This window comes from Diceros bicornis, chromosome 31, assembly GCF_020826845.1.
Source record: "Diceros bicornis minor isolate mBicDic1 chromosome 31, mDicBic1.mat.cur, whole genome shotgun sequence".
In the NCBI taxonomy this organism is placed as follows: domain Eukaryota; kingdom Metazoa; phylum Chordata; class Mammalia; order Perissodactyla; family Rhinocerotidae; genus Diceros; species Diceros bicornis.
Genome location: NC_080770.1, coordinates 12,418,670 through 12,439,923, shown reverse-complemented (window position 1 = coordinate 12,439,923; position 21,254 = coordinate 12,418,670). Strand labels below are relative to the sequence as shown.

The window sequence follows — 21,254 nt, the reverse complement described above, 5'->3', positions numbered from 1 at the left end:
TTCATCCCTTGCCCACACTCAAGCTTCATTCACCCAGAAACTGCTGCTCCAGCAGCTCTCGGAGACTTCGAACCAGAGTCCTTCCTGAGAGCCGGTGGGTGGGGACGGGCCCCCCGGAAAATCCTGTGCAGCCCAGCGGAGTTTCAGCCTCCACTGAAACCCAGAAACCCAGCCCTGCCCTTCGCATGGAGGGCCATGCGCCGGGGGATTTTATTCTTGAATCTCACATACTTGACTCTCTAGCTTACCACACCAGGACCTGTCCTACCTCCAGGCCTTTGCTCATGCTGTACCCCCTACCCAGAATGCCCTTCTGCCTCCTCTCACTTGTTGAAGCCACCTAATACAGTGGAAAGAGTGAATCTGATGAACGAATGTGGATTTGAATTCTGGCTTTGTCAACTCCAAGCTCTGTGACCTTGGGCTGGTAGCTTAATATCTCTGAGCATCTTTGTCAGTGAAATGGGTTTCATAATAGCACCTCCTGACAGAGTTGTCACGAGGGTTCTATATGACAACGGATATAAAGCACTCTGCACAGAGGAAGCCCTCGGTAAATGTGGATCTGCTCCCCCTCCCCCAGAGAGGTGCCCCTGACCGTCAAAGTCTGGCCCAGGGACACCTCCTCTGCAGTAACTTCCTGGACTCTCCCTCCTCTGGCTTCCTCCAGCCCATTGTTCATGCTTCTGTCTGCACCTACCACAGAGAGACAGGATTCTAGTCAGCCCTTACACTTGGGCCTCCTGGATGGACACTGGGCTGCAAAGTGAGAATACTAATAATTTTCCTCTGAGCATTGTGAAGGAGAGTAGAGAATTTAAAACTATTAAAACCCATGTAAGCACACAAGAATCATTGGCGGGGGGCTTAAAGATAATTGGAGCAATTTACAAAGGTAGTTCAAGTATGTTCTCATTTAAAAAACTGTTGTTTTATTTTCATCACTAACATGATATGGAGTACAAATGTTACAGAATTTAGAAAATACAGAAAAACAAAGAAAAAAACTTAGTGGTAATGCTACCTTCAGAGATAACTGTTGTTACTACCTTGTTATGGAATCTTCTAGACATTTTGTCAGAAAGAAACGTTGCAAACACACAGAAATGCACTGAGAGTTTTTCAACAACCCCTAGGCATTCCTACCACCTAGATTTAAGAAATGTTTACATTTTTTTGCCGTATTTGCTCAGATCTATATTAATAAGAAAGAAAACCATATAGATACTGTTGAAATGCCTTCTCGTCCTTCCCTCCTCAGACCACTCATGCTCGAAGGGTGGTGTGTGTACCTTCCTCTTTCATGTTTTTTTATTTTTATTACATAAAAATGTATCAAGACCCAATAGATAGTATTGGTACCTGTGCTCTATTTTGTGTAAATTGTATCATGCTAGACATATTATTCTATGGCTCACTTTTCTCACTCAATATATTATGTTTTCAAGATCTATCCAAGTGGATAGATACGGATCTAGTTCATTCTTTTAACTAAACAATCCAGTCTATAAATATAACAGAGAATCTTTTTTTCTTTTTCTTTTTTTTTTTTTTTTTTTGCTGAGGAAGATTCTCCCTGAGCTAACATCCATTGCCAATCTTCCTCTTTTTTTTGCTTGAGGAAGATTCACCCTGAGCTTACATCTGCACCAATCTTCCTCTATTTTGTATGTGGGTTGCCATCACAGCATGGCTGATGAGTGGTGTAGGTCCACGCCCAAGGTCCGAATCTGTGAACCCTGGCTGCCAAAGCAGAGTGCACGGAACTTAACCATTAGGCCACAGGGCTGGCCCCAACACAGTATCTTTAATTATTTCCTGCTGGCAAACTGTTAGATTGCTTCTAATTTTCTTTTATTACAAACATTGCTGTATACGTCTGTGTGTGAACATACCAGAGAATTTTTTGCTAGCATATATATGGAAAGGTATGGTTTAGGGGTCAAGATATGAGCATCTTCAACTTTATAATGTATCATTGGCTGTTTTTCTATACATTATATTTATAAGGATATGATCATTCTGTATATTTTGTTTATAATCTGTTTTTTCCACCTACTATACATATGTGCACACATCTATCACATATATATGTTTGTACTCATTGATTCTGCAAGATCTTCTTGGGTACTTACTGTGGGCCAGATGTTGGGTTTTTCTTGTGGTCTTACTCAGTCTGCGAGGTTGTTATACCTGTGAGGTGAGGAAGGCAAGTCGGGCATATGAAGAGATTCGCCCAAGGTCCCCACAGTAAGGAGGATGCTGGTTTTCAAGCCCAGGCTTGTTCAGTTCCAATCCAATGTTCTTTCTGCTGCCCAAGACCTGGTAGATGGTTCTACCCAAACCAGATGCAAGGGCCCCATCCAAGACCTACTGAATCGGAATTCTAGAGAAGGGACCTGGACATACACCTCTTGAACTCAGTGGTCTGAATTCTCAAGGGGGATCAAGAAGATGGGGCCTGCATATGGCCAGTGTCTGGGGCGTGCTGGGCTCTCTTGGAGCCACATCCTTCCTGTTACACCTTGGGATTTTTATTGAGCTGCTCAGGATCCTCTATGCTTGGTGGTGTCTCGTCTTACCATCTGGTAGCTGCAAAGAAGCTATAGACTGGCACGGGAGCCTGAGCAAGCCTTGGAGCCAGGACCACAGGAGCCTTTGCTTTTAGAGGCGCTCCTGTTACCATGGCAACTGCACTCCGCATCTCATCTCTAACACTGGACGCCATGTTTGTAGAGCGAGGGAAGGGAGCAGCAAGTTGTGAGCGTGCGGCAGCTCGGATAAGGTTCATAAGAAAGACAGGGAGGGAGGAGAAAAGAACGCAGCCTTTGGGGGACTGAAATTGTCCCTTTGCAGAGAAGGCTGAAGACTCTCAGAGACTCTTTATGCCTGGGATGAATGTATAACTGCCCTCCCATGTTCACTCAGGACTGGAAAAGAGAAAGCAGTTGAAAGCCTCAGGATGAGGGATAATAATGACAGCTGCCATATACCACGTCCTAAGCATTTTACATATATTATCCATACACTCCTCAAAGCAATCTGATGTGGCCCGTGTATTATGCCCACTGTCAGGTAAAAATTGAAATCCAGCAGGGCTCAGTGACTTTCCCTAGGTTACACAGCTAGTGATCGGCAGAGATGGATTCAGATCACTGTTCTGTCTCCAAAGTCCCCGTTCTAAATCAGGAAAAAAGAATTTCTCGAGTGGTGACTGATAAGTAAATGCACTGGTGCTCAGGGAAGGTTGTGGAATCTCTCCCTCCCAGGATCGTCCCATTTACACTTACTTCTTTAATACTCGCTCCAGTTCGCAGCACGTAGTACACGTTCAGCAAATGTCAATAGAATTGAAAACAGGTCAGCAATAGACTCATTTCTCAGCTTTCAGGATAATGTCACTCACATGCCCTCACTTTCTTGAGCACGAGAGAAAGAGGGGCAGTTCCAGAAATCGAACACACCCCAAAGCCGGTGGTGTTTTGTGATCTTATCTTTGAGTTTCCTTTCAGGGGCAATTGTGAATTGCTGTCTTCACTTCCCCTGGATTAGGTGGTGGAGAGGAGGGGAATTTGATCTGGGCACGCAGGGAGGATGCCATGCAGGTGAACATCCTCTGTTGTGTGACACAGCGACAAAAGAAATTTAAAAAGACTGGATTTCTCTGACATGAGTAATTGAAGTCTTTGGGGGCTGGGATTCTTGAAGCCTTTGCCATCATCTTTCTCTGTGAATCATGTGCTGCCTTGGCTCGTGCTGCTATAGCGACATACTGGGTGGCTTAAACACCAAACATTTGTTTCTCACAGTTCTGGAGGCTGGGAAGTCCAAGATCAAGGTGCCAGTGGATTCAGTGTCTGGAGAGGGCCTTCTTCCTGGTTTGCAGACAGCCACCTTCTTGCTGTGTCCTCACATGGTGGAGAGACAGATCTCATGTCTCTTGCTCTCTTTTCCTGTCATGACGGCCCCATCCTCGTGACCTCATCTAATCCTAATTACTTCCCAAAGGCCTCACCTCCTAACACCATCACAGTGGGGTTTAGGGCTTTAATATGTGAATTTAGGGGAACACAAACATTCAGTTCATAGCATGTGCATTGAGTTTTTTTGTGCCCTCAAGGCCTTCCTAGGTATGATGGAAAAAACGAAAACGAACAAACAGAAATCTTGTAAAATAAGTTAATTAAGACGAACACACCGAAATGCTGACTTTCCCTTGGGTTCCGAGGGGAAAGAAGTCCCTCCAACCTTCCGGGGCTTGGAGAGCCCCATTGGGAACAATCTGGTCTATTCACCATAGCCACCCGACACTTGTCACCTCTGTGAACGAGGACCGTGCTGTCCAACCGAGCCCCCAGGACAGCCTCAGTCTCTGTGACAAAGTAGACTCAGCCCAACTGGGTGTCACAACTTCTCCAAGTCCCATCAAAGACAGAGCACAGCTACCCTCTCTGAATCAAGTTACAGGTTACCGTGTGAGCCAGCACTATGCTTCTTTCCAATTTTAATTGAATGAGAGTTTGTTTCTTTTTTCTTTCCAGTTGTTTCATTGATTGTTCCCGATTAACGACACCAAGGGATTTTTTTTTTGACTAAGGAAGATTCGCCTTGAGCTAACATCTATGCCAGTCGTCCTCTCTTTTGTATGTGGATGCTGCCACAGTGTGGCTTGATGAGCCGCATGTAGGTCCGAACCCGGGATCTGAACCCGCAAACCCAGGGCTGCCAAAGTGGAGCCCACGAACTTAACCACTAGGCCATGGGGCTGGCCCCCAAGGGAGATTTTTAAAGGAAAACATTCACCATAGTCCCACCACCCTCCATCGGGTTTCCTCCTGCTAAACTCCCTGGTTCTATTAGTTGTTAACCCTCCTTTTGCAACTGGCTCGTTTCTCCTCTGGCCTCAGAATGGAAACAAGGGGGTCCAGATGGCGTTCAAGCCAGTCCATGTCGGAGAGCCAGTGGGGAAGGGGCGAGGGCAGCTCGTAGTTAGGCCGCCATACCTCATCTTGTCCGTGTTGTGAGGGCAGTGGGACAAATGCCATCCCAGGGACCCCTGCCCTGCGGAAGGACGGTCATCTCATTGCTGCTCATCTTTGGAGTGAGACCCATTTGGAAATTAGTCCCTGGGGGTGCAGGCTGACTTGTATCACCATTGGAGGGGCAGGGCTCTCATTTCTAAGTCCAGGGCTGTCTGAGCATTGCAGAGGTGGAAGGAGTTAGGAAGACCACTTGGGTTGTCAGGGCTCTCTGCCCCTTGCTCTTGGGGTGGTCGCCGAAGCAGAAGCCAGGGTGTTGGATTCCAACCCAGCAGAGGAGCAGGTTAAGAGCGTAGGCTCTGAAACCAGACAGCCTGGGTTCAAATCCTAGCTCTGCCGTTTTCTAGCTGTGTCATCTTGGGCAAATTACTAAACCTCTTTGTGTGTCAGTTTCCCCACTTTGGAGGCTTGCTGTGAGAATTAAATAGGTTAGTTCATCTCAAGTATTAAAAAAAAACGGGCCTGGTGTGTAAAAAGGACAGAATAAATGTCAGCTATATCACTGAGCTGGGCTAGGAGGTTGTGGCGGGTACTTGGCATGTCTTGGGGCTTCCCCTTTCCCCATCAGAGCAATGGGAAGAATCACAACGTCCTTCTCTTATCTCCCTGCACTTTGGACCCAGGATGCCCAAGATGGATAACTGCTCCCATCAGTGTGGGTTGGAAATAGAACACTAGATGCTCATCTGACTGTTCCCCAAATGTCCACTTGCAAACTGAGACTGGCATCCAGCTGCCCACCCAGTGAAACTCGGGGCCAGGGGCCAGTGGATGTTTCTGGACAGTTCTCTGAACCAGCGCTGCCCCCTTTGACTATCTGGGGCCCGAGCTAGGGCCTCAGAGGGCAGGCCAGCCAGGGTTCTCATAGCCTTTGCCCCCTTGCTCAGGACATGAAAGCCTGGTTTGCATAAACGAGATTCATGATGGTCTCCAGACCAGCAGGGCCCACACCTCTCCCAAAGCTTGGGGGCACTGCAGTCCCAGGGGTCTGGTGCTGGTCCTGGAGAGGGGCACACCCAGCCCCTGCCCTGGCAGTGCCCCAGAGCAGCAGCTGGGCTAACTGGGGAGAACACTGCCCTGGGTGTCCGTAGGGCTTGGGGTACACGTGTGACTCTTAGAATCTAGTGGGACTGATGGCCATTAAACAGCTCATAATTGCATGTGGCAGGGCCACAAAAGAAAAGGCCAGGATGCTATGAGAGGATAGAATAGGGGACTGAACTTGGGCTCCCTCTGGGTCCTGGAAGACCTTCAGAAGCTTAAAACCAGGCCGGAGTGGGGCGAGGGCTGGAGGGGAGAGAGAACTTCGTATTCTGCTTCCATCACTTAACATCACATCATAAGCTTTCCCCCACATCATTAAAAACTCTTTGTAAATATTGTTTTGCAAATATTTTTAATGTGCTGTGTTTTCCTAACTAATCCTCCAATCGCTTTGAGACAATTCAGCTGTCTCCAGTTTGGGTTTTTTTCACTATTAGAATGACGTGGCCGGAAGCTTTTCATCTCTCACACTGCAGCAGCTCGGAGTACTCCGCTGCACCGAGGGTGCTGAGTATGCCATCTCAGTTAACCCTCACGACAGGCCTGCAATGTGGGCCCTTATTGTTCCCATTTTACAGAGGGAGCAACTGATGCTCAGAGAGGTTAAATGATTTGCCAGGGTCACACAGTTAGAATGTGCTTAGCTGAAAAAAGGAATCTAGAACTTTCCAACTCTGGTGCGAGAAATCTAATTGCTATGTCATATGGTATCCTGGATTGTTTCTTAGGATAGGTTCCCAGAAGTGGAATTACTGGATCAAAAGAGCTTGGTTTGTTGTTGTTGTTGTTTTTAAGGTTGTTGACATATGTACTTGCAAACACTTTACACTGACATTAAAAAAAGAAAAATGTGGGGGCCGGCCCTGTGGCGTAGTGGTTAAGTTTGGCATGCTCTGCTTTGGCGGCCTGGGTTCGCAGGTTTGGATCCCAGGCACAGACCTACATCACTTGTCAGCCATGCTGTGGGACGACCCACATACAAAATAGCAGAAGATGGGCACAGAGGTTAGCTCAGGGCTAATCTTCCTCAAGCTAAAAAAGGGGAAGATTGGCAACAGATGTTAGCTCAGGGCCAATCTTCCTCAGCAAAAAAAAAAAAAAGAGAGAGAGAGAAAAAAAAATATGCTTCTAGCAGGTGACACATGCCACACTCCCCACGGTGGGTTTTTTTGTGGCTTCCTCCCTCCGTGTTTCTGTAGTCCCCCTCTCCACCCTGCCTTCCCCTTCTATACAGCATCTCTTTATCCATTGTCCACTCAGTAAGCATTTACTATGCATCTATGTATTTCTCAGCACATCTGAAGGAACCAGGGGCCACAGGTGTCCTCAGCTGTAGCTGGCATTTATCTCACCCCTATATGGGTGTGCTGGGTGTGCCTGGGTGGCATTCCATTGAGCCCTTGAAGGGACCTGAAAGTTTCCCTACTGGCCTTGCTGGCCAGGTAGGGCCTTGGCAGGGAAAACACCCCCCTTTCCTTCAATGTCTATGCCTCCTCCCTCCCTCTGTTCCCCACTTCTCAGAAGCCACTGGGAATCCCTTGGGCCTGGGTGACACAAGAAGAGGACCATTGTCCCATTTCTCAGGTTCTGGGCAAGGTGGCTCTTCTGTGCTTTCATTTTTCCTGTCCTCAGTCTCCTTCATGTCATCCTACCTTGGCATCTTCCTCAGCTACCTTTCTTGAGGTCCTGGCCCACCTGGGAGCTTCCACTTGGGACTGGCCTGAAAAAGCTGCCACCTTCCTGGGCTGAGAGTAGCCCTCCCAACCTCTTTCTTCTCTCGCTTAGAAACCCTCCCCTCCATCCCTTATTTCTCTTGGTCTATAACTTTCTAGAATGTGGGGCACAACTCGAGATGATTTTCTGGGGCACGTAGGATAATTTCAAGTGGTAAATGAATGTAGCGTTAAATAACACTGAACCACGTGGTAACAAAAGTATTTAATTATTTTACTTTCAATGCTCTGTTATTCTTTCTGATCCTGTCAAAGAGACAGTCTCTGTTTGATGATGATGAGTCTCTTAACATTTCTAACGTGGCTTTATTTTTGGTGAACTTATTTTTGCAATTACCTTCTATTTTAGGCAAGCAATACAAGAAGTCCATTTATGTTTTTCTGTTTTCTGATTTTTTTGCATTTCTACCTATGTACCTAATTTTATAAATGGAATCATATCACACATGATTTTTTCTTTTTCTTTTTTTTTTTTTTTTGGTGAGGAGGACTAGCCCTAATTTAACCTCTGTTCCCAGTCCTCCTCTTTTTGCTGAGGAAGATTGGCCCTGAGCTAACATCCGTGCCCCTCCTCCTCTACTTTATGTGTGGGATGCCACCACAGCATGGCTTGATGAGCGGTGAGTAGGTCCACCCCCAGGATCTTAACATGTGAATCCTGGGCCACCAAAGCGGAGCACGCAAGCTTAACCACTACGCTACCGAGATGGCCCCCTTTATACATGATTTTTTTAAGCACACCTTCTTATCTTTTTCTTTCATTGCTTGCTTCGCCTCTCTCTCCCTTCTCCCACTGGCGTGACTCGGCCCCAGGATCAGCTACATAATTTGTAGGGCCCAGTGCAATATGAAAATGCAGGGTCTCTTGTTCAAAAATCATTAAAAATTTCAAGACGGAAATAGCAGAACATTAAACCAAGTCCCAGGCCCTTCTAAGAGCAGGACTCTGTGACTGCACATGTCACATACCCGTGAAGCTGGCCCTGCTCCATCCTTCCCTAAGCCACCTTTTTAATGTACCCATTTTAATAATCTCATGTGTGTTCTTCCACACTTTTCTCCATGCTCATGTAATCATACCAGTCCATAGGAGGGGTTATTTTTGGCCATTGTTTTACAAAAGCTATCTCATATTATATTCTCGTTTCCACATTTTGCTTCCTTACTCAACACAGCGCGGAAATTCCTCCAACTGGTATGAGTCTATTTCCTTCTTTATAAAGGCTGCACGAGACGCCACGCAGTAAATGGACCGTAATTTATTCAGCAGTTTCCCCCAATAGATGGGCATTCACTCTGTTCCCAATTTTTGCTGTTCAAAAAACTGCCATGAATATTTTTATATTCGGGCATCTTAATGCTTGAAAGCCAATTCACAGGAAGGGGTAAAGGTTCCTTTTCAAATAAATTTGTTGCAGCAAAAAAGTGAATCAAATTTAAAGACAAACGTGAAGCACAGGTCCAGGCAAAGGCAGAAACGATGTCTAAGAAGCAACGATCCTGCATCGGGGCCCCGTGAACCAAGGCCTGGATGGAAGGAGGGTGGGAGGTAACTTCTGCTTCTGTTCCTGTAGCGCAGAAGTCAGAGAACACAAAAACCAGGCTCCCTTGGGACAGGGGACAGGAAAATGCCTGGCACACAGAAAACAAAACCCTTGAGTATATCAAGTATCAATAAACTGCCTTGGCGACAGTTGCCCTTGGAGCTGGCAGCTCCTGCACACTCGTTCAGTCAGTCAATCAACAAACACTGTGTTGGTTACCCTTGGGGACACAGGGCTGACTCAGCCTTGGGCCCTGCCTTCCAGGGTTTTCTGGTCTAGCAGAAAACATGTGTGCCTTTATGCATGAGAAAGTGGTTTGCCAGACCCAGAAACAGATGATACAGACTGAGCTAGAGCCCACCACGTACATACACTTGGACACACTCACGCACACACTCACACATACACACAAAGACATATTCAAACACAATGGTACACACACAGTCACAACCACAGACTCACACACACACCACAGTCACACACACGTACACACTGCAGCCAGCATCCCAATCCCCCCACGCCCCCTAGCACACGTAGAAATACTGGAAACCACACTGGATCATTAGGACTGTTGTTATGGGAACCGGGATTCTGAAATCCTAATGTGTGGGCATCTGAATTCTTGTTCTGAATATTACATTAGCATTTGAGTTTATGCTCTGAATTCTGAGTCATTTCCCCTTCAGGGGGACAGGCTGGGCAGCCAACAAGGGAGTTGGTGAGGCCAGATAATTAAAGGCCTGATTACTTTCTCTCTGAGTGATGGAGTGGCCCAGACAGATACTTGTAGGAGAAGTGTGTCTGCAGGGGTGTGTGTGTGTGTGTGTGTGTGTATACATGCTTATTTGGATATGAGTCCATAGAATGTACTCAAGTGAGGCTGAGAATGTGTAGCAGTCATGCTCGAGTCTGCAGCCCCTATATCAGTCAGGCCAGGCCAGGCAACAAGAACATCCCAAAATCTTCACGGCTTAACACAATAAAGGTTCACTTCTTGCACAAAATTTGAGTTGGGTCAACATCTGTCTCCATCTTGTAGTTGCGTCCGGAGCCCAGGGCCTCTCATCTGGCCACAGCAGAGAAGAAAGACGTGGAGGACGCTCACAGCCTCTTACCCACGTTGGCCCAGCAGTGGGCACACACTCTTCTACCAAGACATCAATGGCCCCAACCTAAGTGCAAGAGAGACTGGAAACGTAGACCAGCTCCTTTATGAGCACGAGGAGCTGCCACAGCCTCCCTCTGTGCTTCTGCAAACCAGAATATCGTTGCCCAGCTAGAGCTGATTCCTTGAAGACAGCCCAAATCCTGGCTCTGCCACTTGCTGAATGGGTGGCCTCAGGCCATACATCAGTCAGGGTCCCAACAGGAAACAAGTGGCACACTCAAAATAGGAGTTTGAAGGGGGCTTCTTTAGAAAAGGACTATTTAGAAAGGGCAATGCAGTAACCAAGAGTTCGGAGCAGCTGAGCTGTTACCACTCTGGGCCCAAGAAGACAAGACCAGGGAGCTGTCAGTGAGACCCAGAAGGAGAGAGTCAAGGAGAGGTGACCACCTTGAGAGGAGTGATGACCTTCAGAGGAGGGACACAGCCTGCCCCAGGGATCTCACCGAGAGGGAGCCAGGGGAATATACACCATGACTTCACTCTCCTCCTGCCCTCCTATCTCTGCTGGGGCTCCCCATTGGCTGAGCCAAACAGAAGCCAAAGGGCCCAGGAAGATGCTGATTTAGTCCAAACAGGCCAACCTCCCAAAGCCAAGTGGACAGCGGCTCTGGAGGGACAAATGGCATCTGGCATGGACAACTGATTTCTATTCTTTGAGCCTCTCTTTCCTAATTTGTAAAAAATAGATGCTAATATCCAGCTCACTGTGTGGTTGGAAGCAAATGGAATAATACATGCAATGACCTGGCATATAATCGTCCCGCGGCAAATGTTAGTTTCTCAGTGTCTGAAAGCACTTTGCAGTCCAGTGGTTCCCAGCCCAGGATGCGCCAATTACCCTAAAGTCTGGTATGAATTCTTCAAACAAAAATGACTTTCCTATTTTTGGGCTTCTTCTCTATGTCAAGTATTTTACAGGTCTTCTCTCCTTTTATCCTCACAAGACTTTCCTAAGTGTTATTGCCATCAAATTGGGACTGTGGCACAGAGAGGTTAGTAATCTATCCATAATCACTCAGCCAGTAAGCGGGTCTGGTCCCAAAGCCCATGGTCGTTCCTCCCTGCTCTGCTCTGATTTCTGAGGATGTGTGTGCAATTAATAGATGAAGTGGGGGATGCTGTAATTCCAAAGCTTGAGAATTTCTCTACCCTGAAGGGAGGCACAGGCATCCAAGGTCCAGGAGCTCAGCCTGAGCTCACCCACTCACCACGGCTGTTGCTGGTCAATTTCAGGTCACCCGTCTCCAGCTCCATCTGGCCAGCACCACACCAGCAGTGCAGACAGCCAGACCTCAGAGCCAGGTGAGCAAATAATCTTTCTGAGGTCTACGATCAGCTTTCTGAGACTAAACAGGTGGTCTCCTAGGGTGACAGGAAAGGGAAGTAGACTTTTAGGGCACCAGGGAGGCTGCCTAACTTCAGACAACACTTCTCCTTCCTGACCCCATGACTGAACCTTCACCATTAGACTCACTTTGAGATCTTAGAATTGCTGTCTTTGAGAGGCCACTGATAAAAAGTCACATACACATGGATAAGGTATTCTGCGAGCATTTTATGGGAATTTGTTGAGAACAAGCCAAAGAACTCTTGGTGAAGGTGGTCGGGTTCCATCAGGTGGGTCCTCGATGAACTCAACAGATATGTATTAAGGACCTACTCTGTGCAAAGCTGTGTGATAGCACTGGGGATGCAATCCTGGGCAAAAATAGGCAGGTGATTCCCCAAGAAAGGGCTCTGGGGAAGGGGAAACCACCATCCGCTGAAGCAGCCCATCTTCAACCCCAGTACCACGGCTGTCCTCCAGGGTTCTGGGTCACCATGGCAGCTGCCATGGTAGTACCCTCAGAACAGCAGAGGGGCCTGGGAGGGCAGCATGGCACCCACAGTACCAGGGAGGCTCTGAACGCAGAACTCTGCCCTTTTTGGTGATAAGGGCAGGGGAGGAGGGTTTATGGGGACTGGACCCCTGGTTCTCTGTGGCCCCAGTCCTAACCTATCCTAACCTTTAGAGTCACCCTCAGCCCCACCTTCTCCTGACTCTAAGGAGAACCAGAGGGTCAGGCCTAAAAGGGGGCTCAGGGTTGAAGCAGCCCAGCCCCGTTTTGCAGACTGGAAGGCTGAGGCCCAGAGCAGGGTGAGGGGGTAGGGTAGTGTCCAAGGTCACGCAGCAGATCAGTGGTGGAGCCCCTGGCAGCCCCCCGCCCCCACCCTCATCCCTGGGATCGGCCGAGTTCGAATCCGCTGAGGCCTCAGCTCGCGTCTCGCGCTTCCAGGGGAGTCGCTCGGGGTCCGCCTGGTGAACGGGAGCAGCCGCTGCAGCGGGACGGTGGAGGTCCTGCTCGGGACGGCCTGGGAGCCCGCGTGCGGGGCGCCCTGGGACCGCCGCGCCGCCGAGGCCGTGTGCCGCGCGCTGGGCTGCGGCCGGGCGGGGGAGGCCGTGCAGCCCGCGCCGCCCACCCCAGAGCTGCCGCCCGGTCCGGCCGCCGGCAACGCCAGCGGGGTCCCGAACGCCACGCGGGCCCGGGCGCCCGCCGTCCTGTGCAACGACACGGAGTGGCGGCTCTGCGAGGTGGTGGAAGACGCGTGCAGCAGCGACGGGATGCCGGCCCAGGTCACCTGTGCAGGTACGAGCGGACCGCCCCACGCCCGCCCCTGCCTGCCCCCCCTTACCCCGCCTCGCTTTGAGCCACTGCCCCCAAGACCTGTCCTGGACACTGGACCCAATCCTCGCCCTCCGGACTTCCACCCCACCCACCACCGACGCAAACGCAGCCGGTTCCCACACTCAAGGGCTGCAGCATTGTATCATTTCCAGATCTGGGCATTTCCTCAGACCTGGCCTCCAGACCCCTCCCCTACTAGATCTCCAGTTGGCCCACTTGGTCCCCAGCCCGACCCCTTACCGGGTCTCTAGCCTTTCCTTACTGACCCCACCCCCCTCTCGCTTCGGACCTCTATCTCTGCCCCTACCCTCCATGTACAGAATATGCCAGGTTCCCAGGGTCTCTTGGCGTGGTCGCAACCCAGCCCCCAGCCCCGCTCTGTAGGCCCCGCCCACCAGCCCCCTAGCCCCACCCACCGGCTCACAGCTCCGCCCATAAGGTATCCAGCCCCGCCTCCGGGTCTAGTCCTGACCAGTGCCCCTCCTCTGGCCGGCAGGTCCCCAGCTAGAACAGTCCTGCCCCTCTCGCTGGGTTCACAGCCCCGCCCACAACTATCCTGCCCAGTCCTGACCACCCTCCCACCCCCTCCCTTCCTCGCCCTCTTCCCCCCACCCACAAACCTCTTCCCCTCCCACCCCCAGAGAACCTCACGCTGCGGTTGGTGGACGGTGGCAGCCCGTGTGCTGGCCGCGTGGAGATGCTGGAGGACGGCCAGTGGGGTTCCGTGTGCGACGACACGTGGGACCTGGAGGATGCCCACGTGGTGTGCCGGCAGCTAAAGTGCGGCTGGGCCATCCAGGCCCTGCCTGGCCTGCACTTCGCCCCTGGCCAAGGACCCATCCACCGGGACCAGGTGAACTGCTCCGGGGACGAGGCCAACCTGCAGGACTGCCTGGGGCAGCCGGGAGACGGCTACTGCGGCCACAAGGAGGACGCCGGCGTGGTGTGCTCAGGTCAGTGGGCTGCGTTGCTGAAGCGCTATCCTCCACCAACACTCACTGTAGGCCTACTGGGCGCCAGGCCTGGAGTCAGCGCTGCAGAGACGGTTCCTGCCCATGCGGGGGCGTCGTCCAGGAGGGCAGATGAGACCCAGATAAACATGATCCGGGGAGAGAGCAATAAATACCCTAAGACAGGGCGCCGGGTGGAGTTTACAAGCAGCAGGTGATCCCTCGCGGGAGGGATAAGCCTGCCCACCTCTTCCTCAGTGGGGGTCCCCTGGTTCAGAGCAGCAAGGGGACATGGAGGCAGGGAGGCCCCTGAGGAGGCTGTTTGAAGTCCACCTGAGGCCAGAAGGTTCCAGTCCAGCCAGTTCTTCTCTGTTATGTGCTCAGGAATGGGGGGAGGGGTCTTTAGTTAAATATAGATTCTGATTCAGTAGGTCTGGGACAGGGCTTGAGATTCTGCATTTCTAACAAGTTCCCAGGTGATACTGATTTTGTTGGTCCACACTTTGAGTAGCAAGGATCTAGAGTCCTGCAGCAGGGTCAGCCAAAGCAGATGGGGCAGCGGAGAGGGGGAGGCAGGATGGTGGAGGGAGAGTACACAGATCTGGAGACCTATTGGCTGTGGGGTGTTTGCCTTTGTGGGTCTGGGCTGGTGGGGATTTTGGCCCACAGGATCCTGACCTGACTCTGCATCCCCCCTCCCCCGCAGAGCACCAGTCCTGGCGCCTGACGGGGGGTGCTGACCCCTGCGAGGGGCAGGTGGAGGTACACTTCCGCGGGGTCTGGAGCACGGTGTGCAACAGTGAGTGGTACCCACCGGAGGCCACAGTGCTCTGCCGGTCCTTGGGCTGTGGGACCATGGCCAGAGTGCTCAAGGGGCTGCCCCACTCCCTGTCCGGCAGGATGTACTACTCGTGCGAGGGAGAGGAGCCCGCCCTCTCCGACTGTGTCTGGCGGTTCAACAACTCCTTCCTCTGCAGCCAGTCGCAGGCAGCCAGGGTCCTCTGCTCAGGTATCCCTGCCCCCCTTCATACCCGCCCCCTAGATTTGGACCAGGAATTCCACCTGAATCCGTAGCCTAAGAACTTGGACCACAGCTTGGACTAGATCAGGAACGGCAAATACTGGCATTCAAGGGACCATTGCCCTTACCATGCCCAGGCAGACGTTCCTAATTAATCAGGGCGTTCTTTTCCACAGATCTGCCACTCAACCCCAGAGTCACAAATCAAATATTTATTAAGGCCTTAATATATGCTAAACAGTGGTCTCTGTTGACTGGAATTGGCTCAGGAGATGAAACCAACTTACTATCCCAGGGCTGATGATCTCAGTAAAAATAATATTAGGAGACACTAATAATATCAGCGACAGGATTTGGAGCCCAAATCGTGTGCTGGGCATTGCCAAGCACTCGGTGTATCTTATTTCAGTTAAGCCTCACATCCATTCTGTGAACTGGGTTCTATGGTATTTCACCAAATCTAAGATGGCATTGCTATGTCACACCGTTATCACCTTAAAGGACAAAAATGCTGTCAAAATTAACTCTTGCCATGTCATCAGTTGTAATGATGAATGCCATCACCCCGATTTCAGAGGTGTTCAGATGTGAAAAATCAAGAGCATTCGACCTGCATTAACACAGTATTAGGGTCTCCATGGGGTTCAGACACCTGGCTATGAATTCCAGCCCTGCCATTTACTAGCCCCGGGCTGCAGTCTGGTGAATATGTGGATGCTGATTCTAGCTGCTTCACAGGGTAGCTGGGAAATCAGATACTCTCCACCAAAGGACTTCATAAGCTTCATCCCCTACCCGTCAAATGATTATGATTAATGACAATAATATCAGCTTCCCATCTCCTGAGACCGATGTGAAGAACAAACCCAAGACTGAACGGAAAAGGGATTTGTGGTCTGTAGCAAATTATACAGAAGGAAGGGCTAATTCTTTTACCAGCCCTTTATTCGAAGCAAAGACCCTTCCCAGCATTTAATCCATGAGAGCATCCTTATTTCGGGGGTGGGACAAGAAGGTGGCCTTAGCCGTGTGCCCCCAAGGGAACACGCCCCCCGTTCCAGGTCACTTGTCTGTCTTGTTCAGTTTCTAGCAGGAGACCAGGCACACAGTAGGTGCTCGGTAATATGCGTTGAGTGAATGAGCACTGCTTTCTGACAGGTTCCCGGAGTTTGCTCAATCTGTCCACTTCTGAGGTCCCTGCAAGTGTCCAGCCGCTCACTGTAGGTGAGTGTCACTGGGTGTGCAGTTTCTCAGAGGAGTGGGTGCGTGCGTGCATGTGTGTGTGTGTGTGTGTGTGTGTGTGTGTGTGCCTGTGTGTGTGGGAGGGGCCTGATGGTTTATCCCCATCCCCCACCTCCAGACTATGGACTTGCTTCCCCCGCGCTCTCTGGGCACTTTACGCTCCTCCCCCCTCCCCTCCCTGCCATGTCAGCTCCACAGCTCCCTGAATCCTGGTATTTTGTCCTCTCTCCACTCTCTTGTGGGCTCCTGGAGGGCTAGTCTGACTCCGGCCAGTGGTGGGGACGCCAAGAGCAACAGCCAGAGTGTTTATAATGCTCCAGACACTGGCCCAGAGCTTTATAGTCATTATTTCCCAACCCTTTAATGCTCCCGCAGCCCCATGGGAAGGTCTCATTATAACCTTTACACAGAGGAAGAAGCTCTGGCTCAGAGGGTGAAGTGACAGCCAGCGGGTGTTGGCCAGAATTTGCATCCAAGGCCTTAAACTCCAGATCCGTGCTTGGTCTTTCCACGAGCTGTGTGTAGCTTGGCGAGCTTTGGGGCAGACTCCCGGGGCTCCAATCCTAGCTGTGCCTCTTCTTAGCTGTGTAATGTTGGGCAATACTTAACCTCTCTGAGCCTCAGATCCCTTGACTATAAAATATAAAAACTCTCTCCTAGCGTTATTGTGAGTCTCCAGTGAAATAATTTTTATAAAATCTTTATAAGAGGGGCCAGCCCAGTGGTGTAGTGGTTAAGTTCATGCACTCCGCTTCAGCGGCCCGGGGTTCGTGGGTTCTGATCCCAGGTGTGGACCTGCACCACTCGTCAAGCCATGCTGTGGCTGCATCCCACATACAAAATGTAGGAAGACTGGCACAGATGTTAGCTCAGGGCTAATCTTCCTCAAGCAAAAAGAGGAAGATTGTCACGGATGTTAGCTCAGGGCCAATCTTCCTCACCAAAAAAAAAAAAAAAAAAAACGAATAACTGATGCCCAGACAGCGCTTACTGTGTATTGTATTATTTAGTCAGACATAGAGCCCCTTAGCAGCCCCGGGATACCCGCAGGGGCCGGCCCAGATTCACGGGTCCTCCCCTTGCCCCCACAGCCCAGCCTCTCCCTTGCACTGCTTCCTCCTGCTAAAGCCAGTTCCCACCCTGGCCCAAACTGCCCCCTTGCAGACAGAAAGGGGAGGGGAAAAAATGAGGACAGGGAGGGGGTAATCTCCCAGGGGGAGCAGACACTGCCCCCAGCCAGGGGGTCAGGATGATCTCATCCCCCCGGCCCCCTTCATCTAGCCCTGTGCTCTGTACACCCAGGTCTTATGCCCTGAGCAGGAGACGGTTCCTGTCTCTCTGATGATGAGCGTGCCAAGCTCCTGCCTGGTTGCATCTCTATCCATTCTTGTGCTTTGGGTTCCTTTAAGCAGGGGTGAGGCCCAAGAGGGAGGGGCAGGCAGGAAGTCACACCAGAGCTGCAGAGCTGGGAGGTCTGGAATCACGGCCCTCACCCCTGCCCTCAGGGAGTGCATGTCTGGTTAGAAGGATGCATCTGGGGCACAGAAGGGAGAGCTAGCTCTCCTGAAGGTCTGTTTACTGCCGGGGGTGATGCAGAGTCACCTTCTTTGGGAATCCAGCTTGGTCTTCCCGATAGAGAATTAGAGCCCCAGGTAGGGCCTCATGCCCCCAGGTCCCTGTCCCTACCTCCATCACAGCAGGCATCTCACCATACTGGATTGAGTTGACTTGATCTCCCTACTAGACAGAGACCCTCAAAGCCTATGATGCTGTTGTCACATTTGTTTCCCCAGGGTCTAGCATCTGGCACACAGTGGGCGCTCATTAATTGTTGAACCCGTGGGCTGGTGGCCAGGAGAAAGTTTCATTCAGTCAATTAATCATTCAATGTGCATTTCTTGAGCACCTACTATGTACCAGGCAAAGGAAGAGAGGTGGAGGATAGGTCTAAAAGGGAAGTGGGTCATCTGCAGCGAGGATGGAGAGGCGAGAAGAAGGGCAAGGAGAAGTCTATGTCCATTCCTTCTTCTCTCTGATTTGGGGTTCTTGCTTCTAGAATCTTCTTTGACGGTGAATACAGAGGACTGGGTATCTCGGGAGTTCATGCTCCTCATTCTCTGCATCATTCTGGGAATTCTCCTCCTTGGCTCACTCATCACCATAGCCTTCATCCTCTTGAGAGTTAAAGGAAAATACGGTAGGTGCAGAGTTCTGGGAGCCACTGGGAAGGCCCAGGGATGGGAAGGAGCTGGCCTGAGGGGTGGCCCTCCCAGGGGGATATGAGCCTTGTGGGACCCAAGTGGGAGTGGCAGTGATCCAGCAATGGCCACCCAGCCCTGGCCCTAGGAGCACCTCCTGATGGGAAGGATTTTCCCAGCATGCCCAGCAGAAGTGGTCCATGGGAGGACCAGACTGTGTGTGAGTGTATTTGGAAGGGTGGGTGAGGAGGGAGGTGTCTCGATGAGAACAGAACCTGATAGACTGAGAGAGGGCAAAAAATGACTTGTAGAATCTCTGCCTCCCTTCCCTCAGCCCTCCCCGCTATGGTGAACCATGAGCACGTACCCACCACCACCACAGCAGGGATCAATAGCTATCAAGATGTCCCCACCATCATCCCCAAAGAAGGTAGGGTGTCACCCACCCTGCGGGTGGGGAGGGCTGGGGAGGACAGGAAGGGGATACTTCCTGGGGGGTCAGTATTGCTTAGGTCAAAGCAGTGTCCCAGCTGGAGATGGGACCTGAGCCAGGCCACTCGTGGTTATGGGACTCTGAACATGTTAGGCCTCATCTGCCTTGAGGGGCAGATGACCCTCCAGGGCATCGTTCTGAGTGTCTAGGGCCTTCAAGTTCTGGACCAGTACAGGCCCAGGGCATTTTGGACCTTGGCTGCCTTTGGGAAGCTCCCTCTGCCAATTGGCTAGTAAGTTTGTGGTATCATTGCCTCTTTCAATGGCCTGCTCATCAGCCTCCCTGCAGAGCCGCACCAAGACTTTCCTGGAACGTAATTTGATTTAATATTTTCTGAATGAAAAAAAAATTGGATCAGGGGCCTACCCGGTGGTGTAGTGGTTAAGTTTGCAAGCTCTGCTTCGGAGGCCTGGGGTTCACAGGTTCAGATCCTGCGCAAGGACCTACGTACCGCTTCTCAAACCATGCTGTGGCAGGCGTCCCACATATAACGTAGAGGAAGATGGGCACGGATGATAGCCCAGGGCCAATCTTCCTCAGCAAAAAGAGGAGGATTGGCAACGGATGTTAGCTCAAGGCTAATCTTCCTCACCAAAAAAAAAAAAAATTGGATCAGTCTTTCATCTTTTATGATATGTGGATTTACACCTCTTGGAAGTTTTATAAAGGAGTTCGAGCTTAATCGCAGTGCATGATGAGTGTATTAAATCACCTTTATTTGAAAGCTTCCAATGACATGAAAACCAATACAAAATTCAGTCAAATATTATAAATATTCTCTGTGCACCGTATCCATCTATTTGAGAAGAGAATTTGAATACAGAACCTAGCATGAGTTAGGCACAGAGCATTTGCTCACTGAAGATTATGCTCTAGAGATTAAGAACCACACTGCCTGCTTTTCTGGGCAAAGTGAGAAACTCGCTGTGCCTCAGTTTCCTCAGCTGTAAAGTGGGTATAATAACGTACCTACTCACAGACCTGTGATGAGAATTAAATGAGATAATATTTATAAACGTTAGAATAGTGCCCGGCATGTAATGACTGCTATGTAAGTGTATGTTAAATAAATAAGCGTTATTTAATTCCCCATGTTTGAAATGGGTGGGGGAAGCTTGGAAAACCTAGGCCGGATGGTCTTGTACCAGATGGGCTACCTGGCACCCTTCCTGCCACTGTCTCCGGTCCCTGCCATCCATGCTCTCTGCCATCTCTCCCTGCCCCTTTCTGCCTACCTCTTTGCCATGCGCACCACTCTGTTCTCTCCCCAGTTCCCAATCTGCCTGTCCAGGTCCAGAACCCGCCCCCTGAGGACTCGGACTCCAGCTTGGACTCAGACTATGAACCCTATGACTTCAGCGCCCAGCCTCCCGTGGCCCTGACTACCTTCTACAGTGAGTGCCTGGGCCGGGGCTCCTGAGGGCCCCCCAGCCCGGACCGAGAGAGGAGGTGGAATTTCCCTTGTTATTACCCACCAGATTGACTGTAGACAGTCGTAGTGGAAGTTTTCAAAGTGCTTTGTGACCCTGGAGACATCTCGATGTCTCGAGGCGATTCCACTCCAACCTCCTTCTCGCCCATGTTTGTCTCTGGCCGTGTCTTAAGACCAGTTCTGGACGTCCACCCGATGGTGGCTGTGTCTGTGTAACATACAAGAGAGTCCAGGCAAGAGACAGAGTGTGGATGGCTTCCCGCACGCTCACACCCCTTCTGTGGCCCATCCTGCCCCATCAACCTTACCCCCTTCCCTCCCTCTGCTGTGAGCCCAGCTTGCACCTCTTAGCTGGCTTTTCCAGCTCTTCTCTGCCTGCTGGGGATAGGAGGAGGAAAGAGTGCTTAAGGCAGGGCCCACGCAAGGCTGTGAGGCTGGACGAGAGCGAAGAGTCCCACGCCTGTTGTGGAATCCCTTGGGAGCTTGTCAAAAATTCCTGACTCCCACCCAGGACCTACTATATAAGTTAGAGTTTGGCTGCGTGTGACAGAGACCCCCAAATGACAGTGTCCTGAGAAGCTGGCGGGGGTCCAGGCTCCTTCTTTCTTGCTGCTCTGCAGTCCCTAAGATGCTGCCCTCATCAAGTGGCTCATCCCCATGTCCACATTCTGGTCAGTGGGAAGGGAAGGGAAGGGAAGGTGGGACATGCCCTACCCTGTAAGGC

At 50.8% G+C, this 21,254-nt stretch overlaps 1 protein-coding gene across 1 annotated transcript in view; it reads left to right on the top strand.

The window, feature by feature from the left end:
• CD6 (CD6 molecule) overlaps positions 1–21,254 on the top strand; it is a 42,663-nt gene that overhangs the window by 18,014 nt on the left and 3,395 nt on the right. The window contains exons 2-9 of the mRNA XM_058526749.1: positions 11,762–11,830; positions 12,805–13,155; positions 13,836–14,147; positions 14,851–15,153; positions 16,324–16,389; positions 18,464–18,604; positions 18,940–19,035; positions 20,370–20,492. Of these exons, the coding sequence (XP_058382732.1) occupies positions 11,762–11,830; positions 12,805–13,155; positions 13,836–14,147; positions 14,851–15,153; positions 16,324–16,389; positions 18,464–18,604; positions 18,940–19,035; positions 20,370–20,492 (1,461 nt within the window). The remainder of the gene's footprint in view (positions 1–11,761; positions 11,831–12,804; positions 13,156–13,835; positions 14,148–14,850; positions 15,154–16,323; positions 16,390–18,463; positions 18,605–18,939; positions 19,036–20,369; positions 20,493–21,254) is intronic.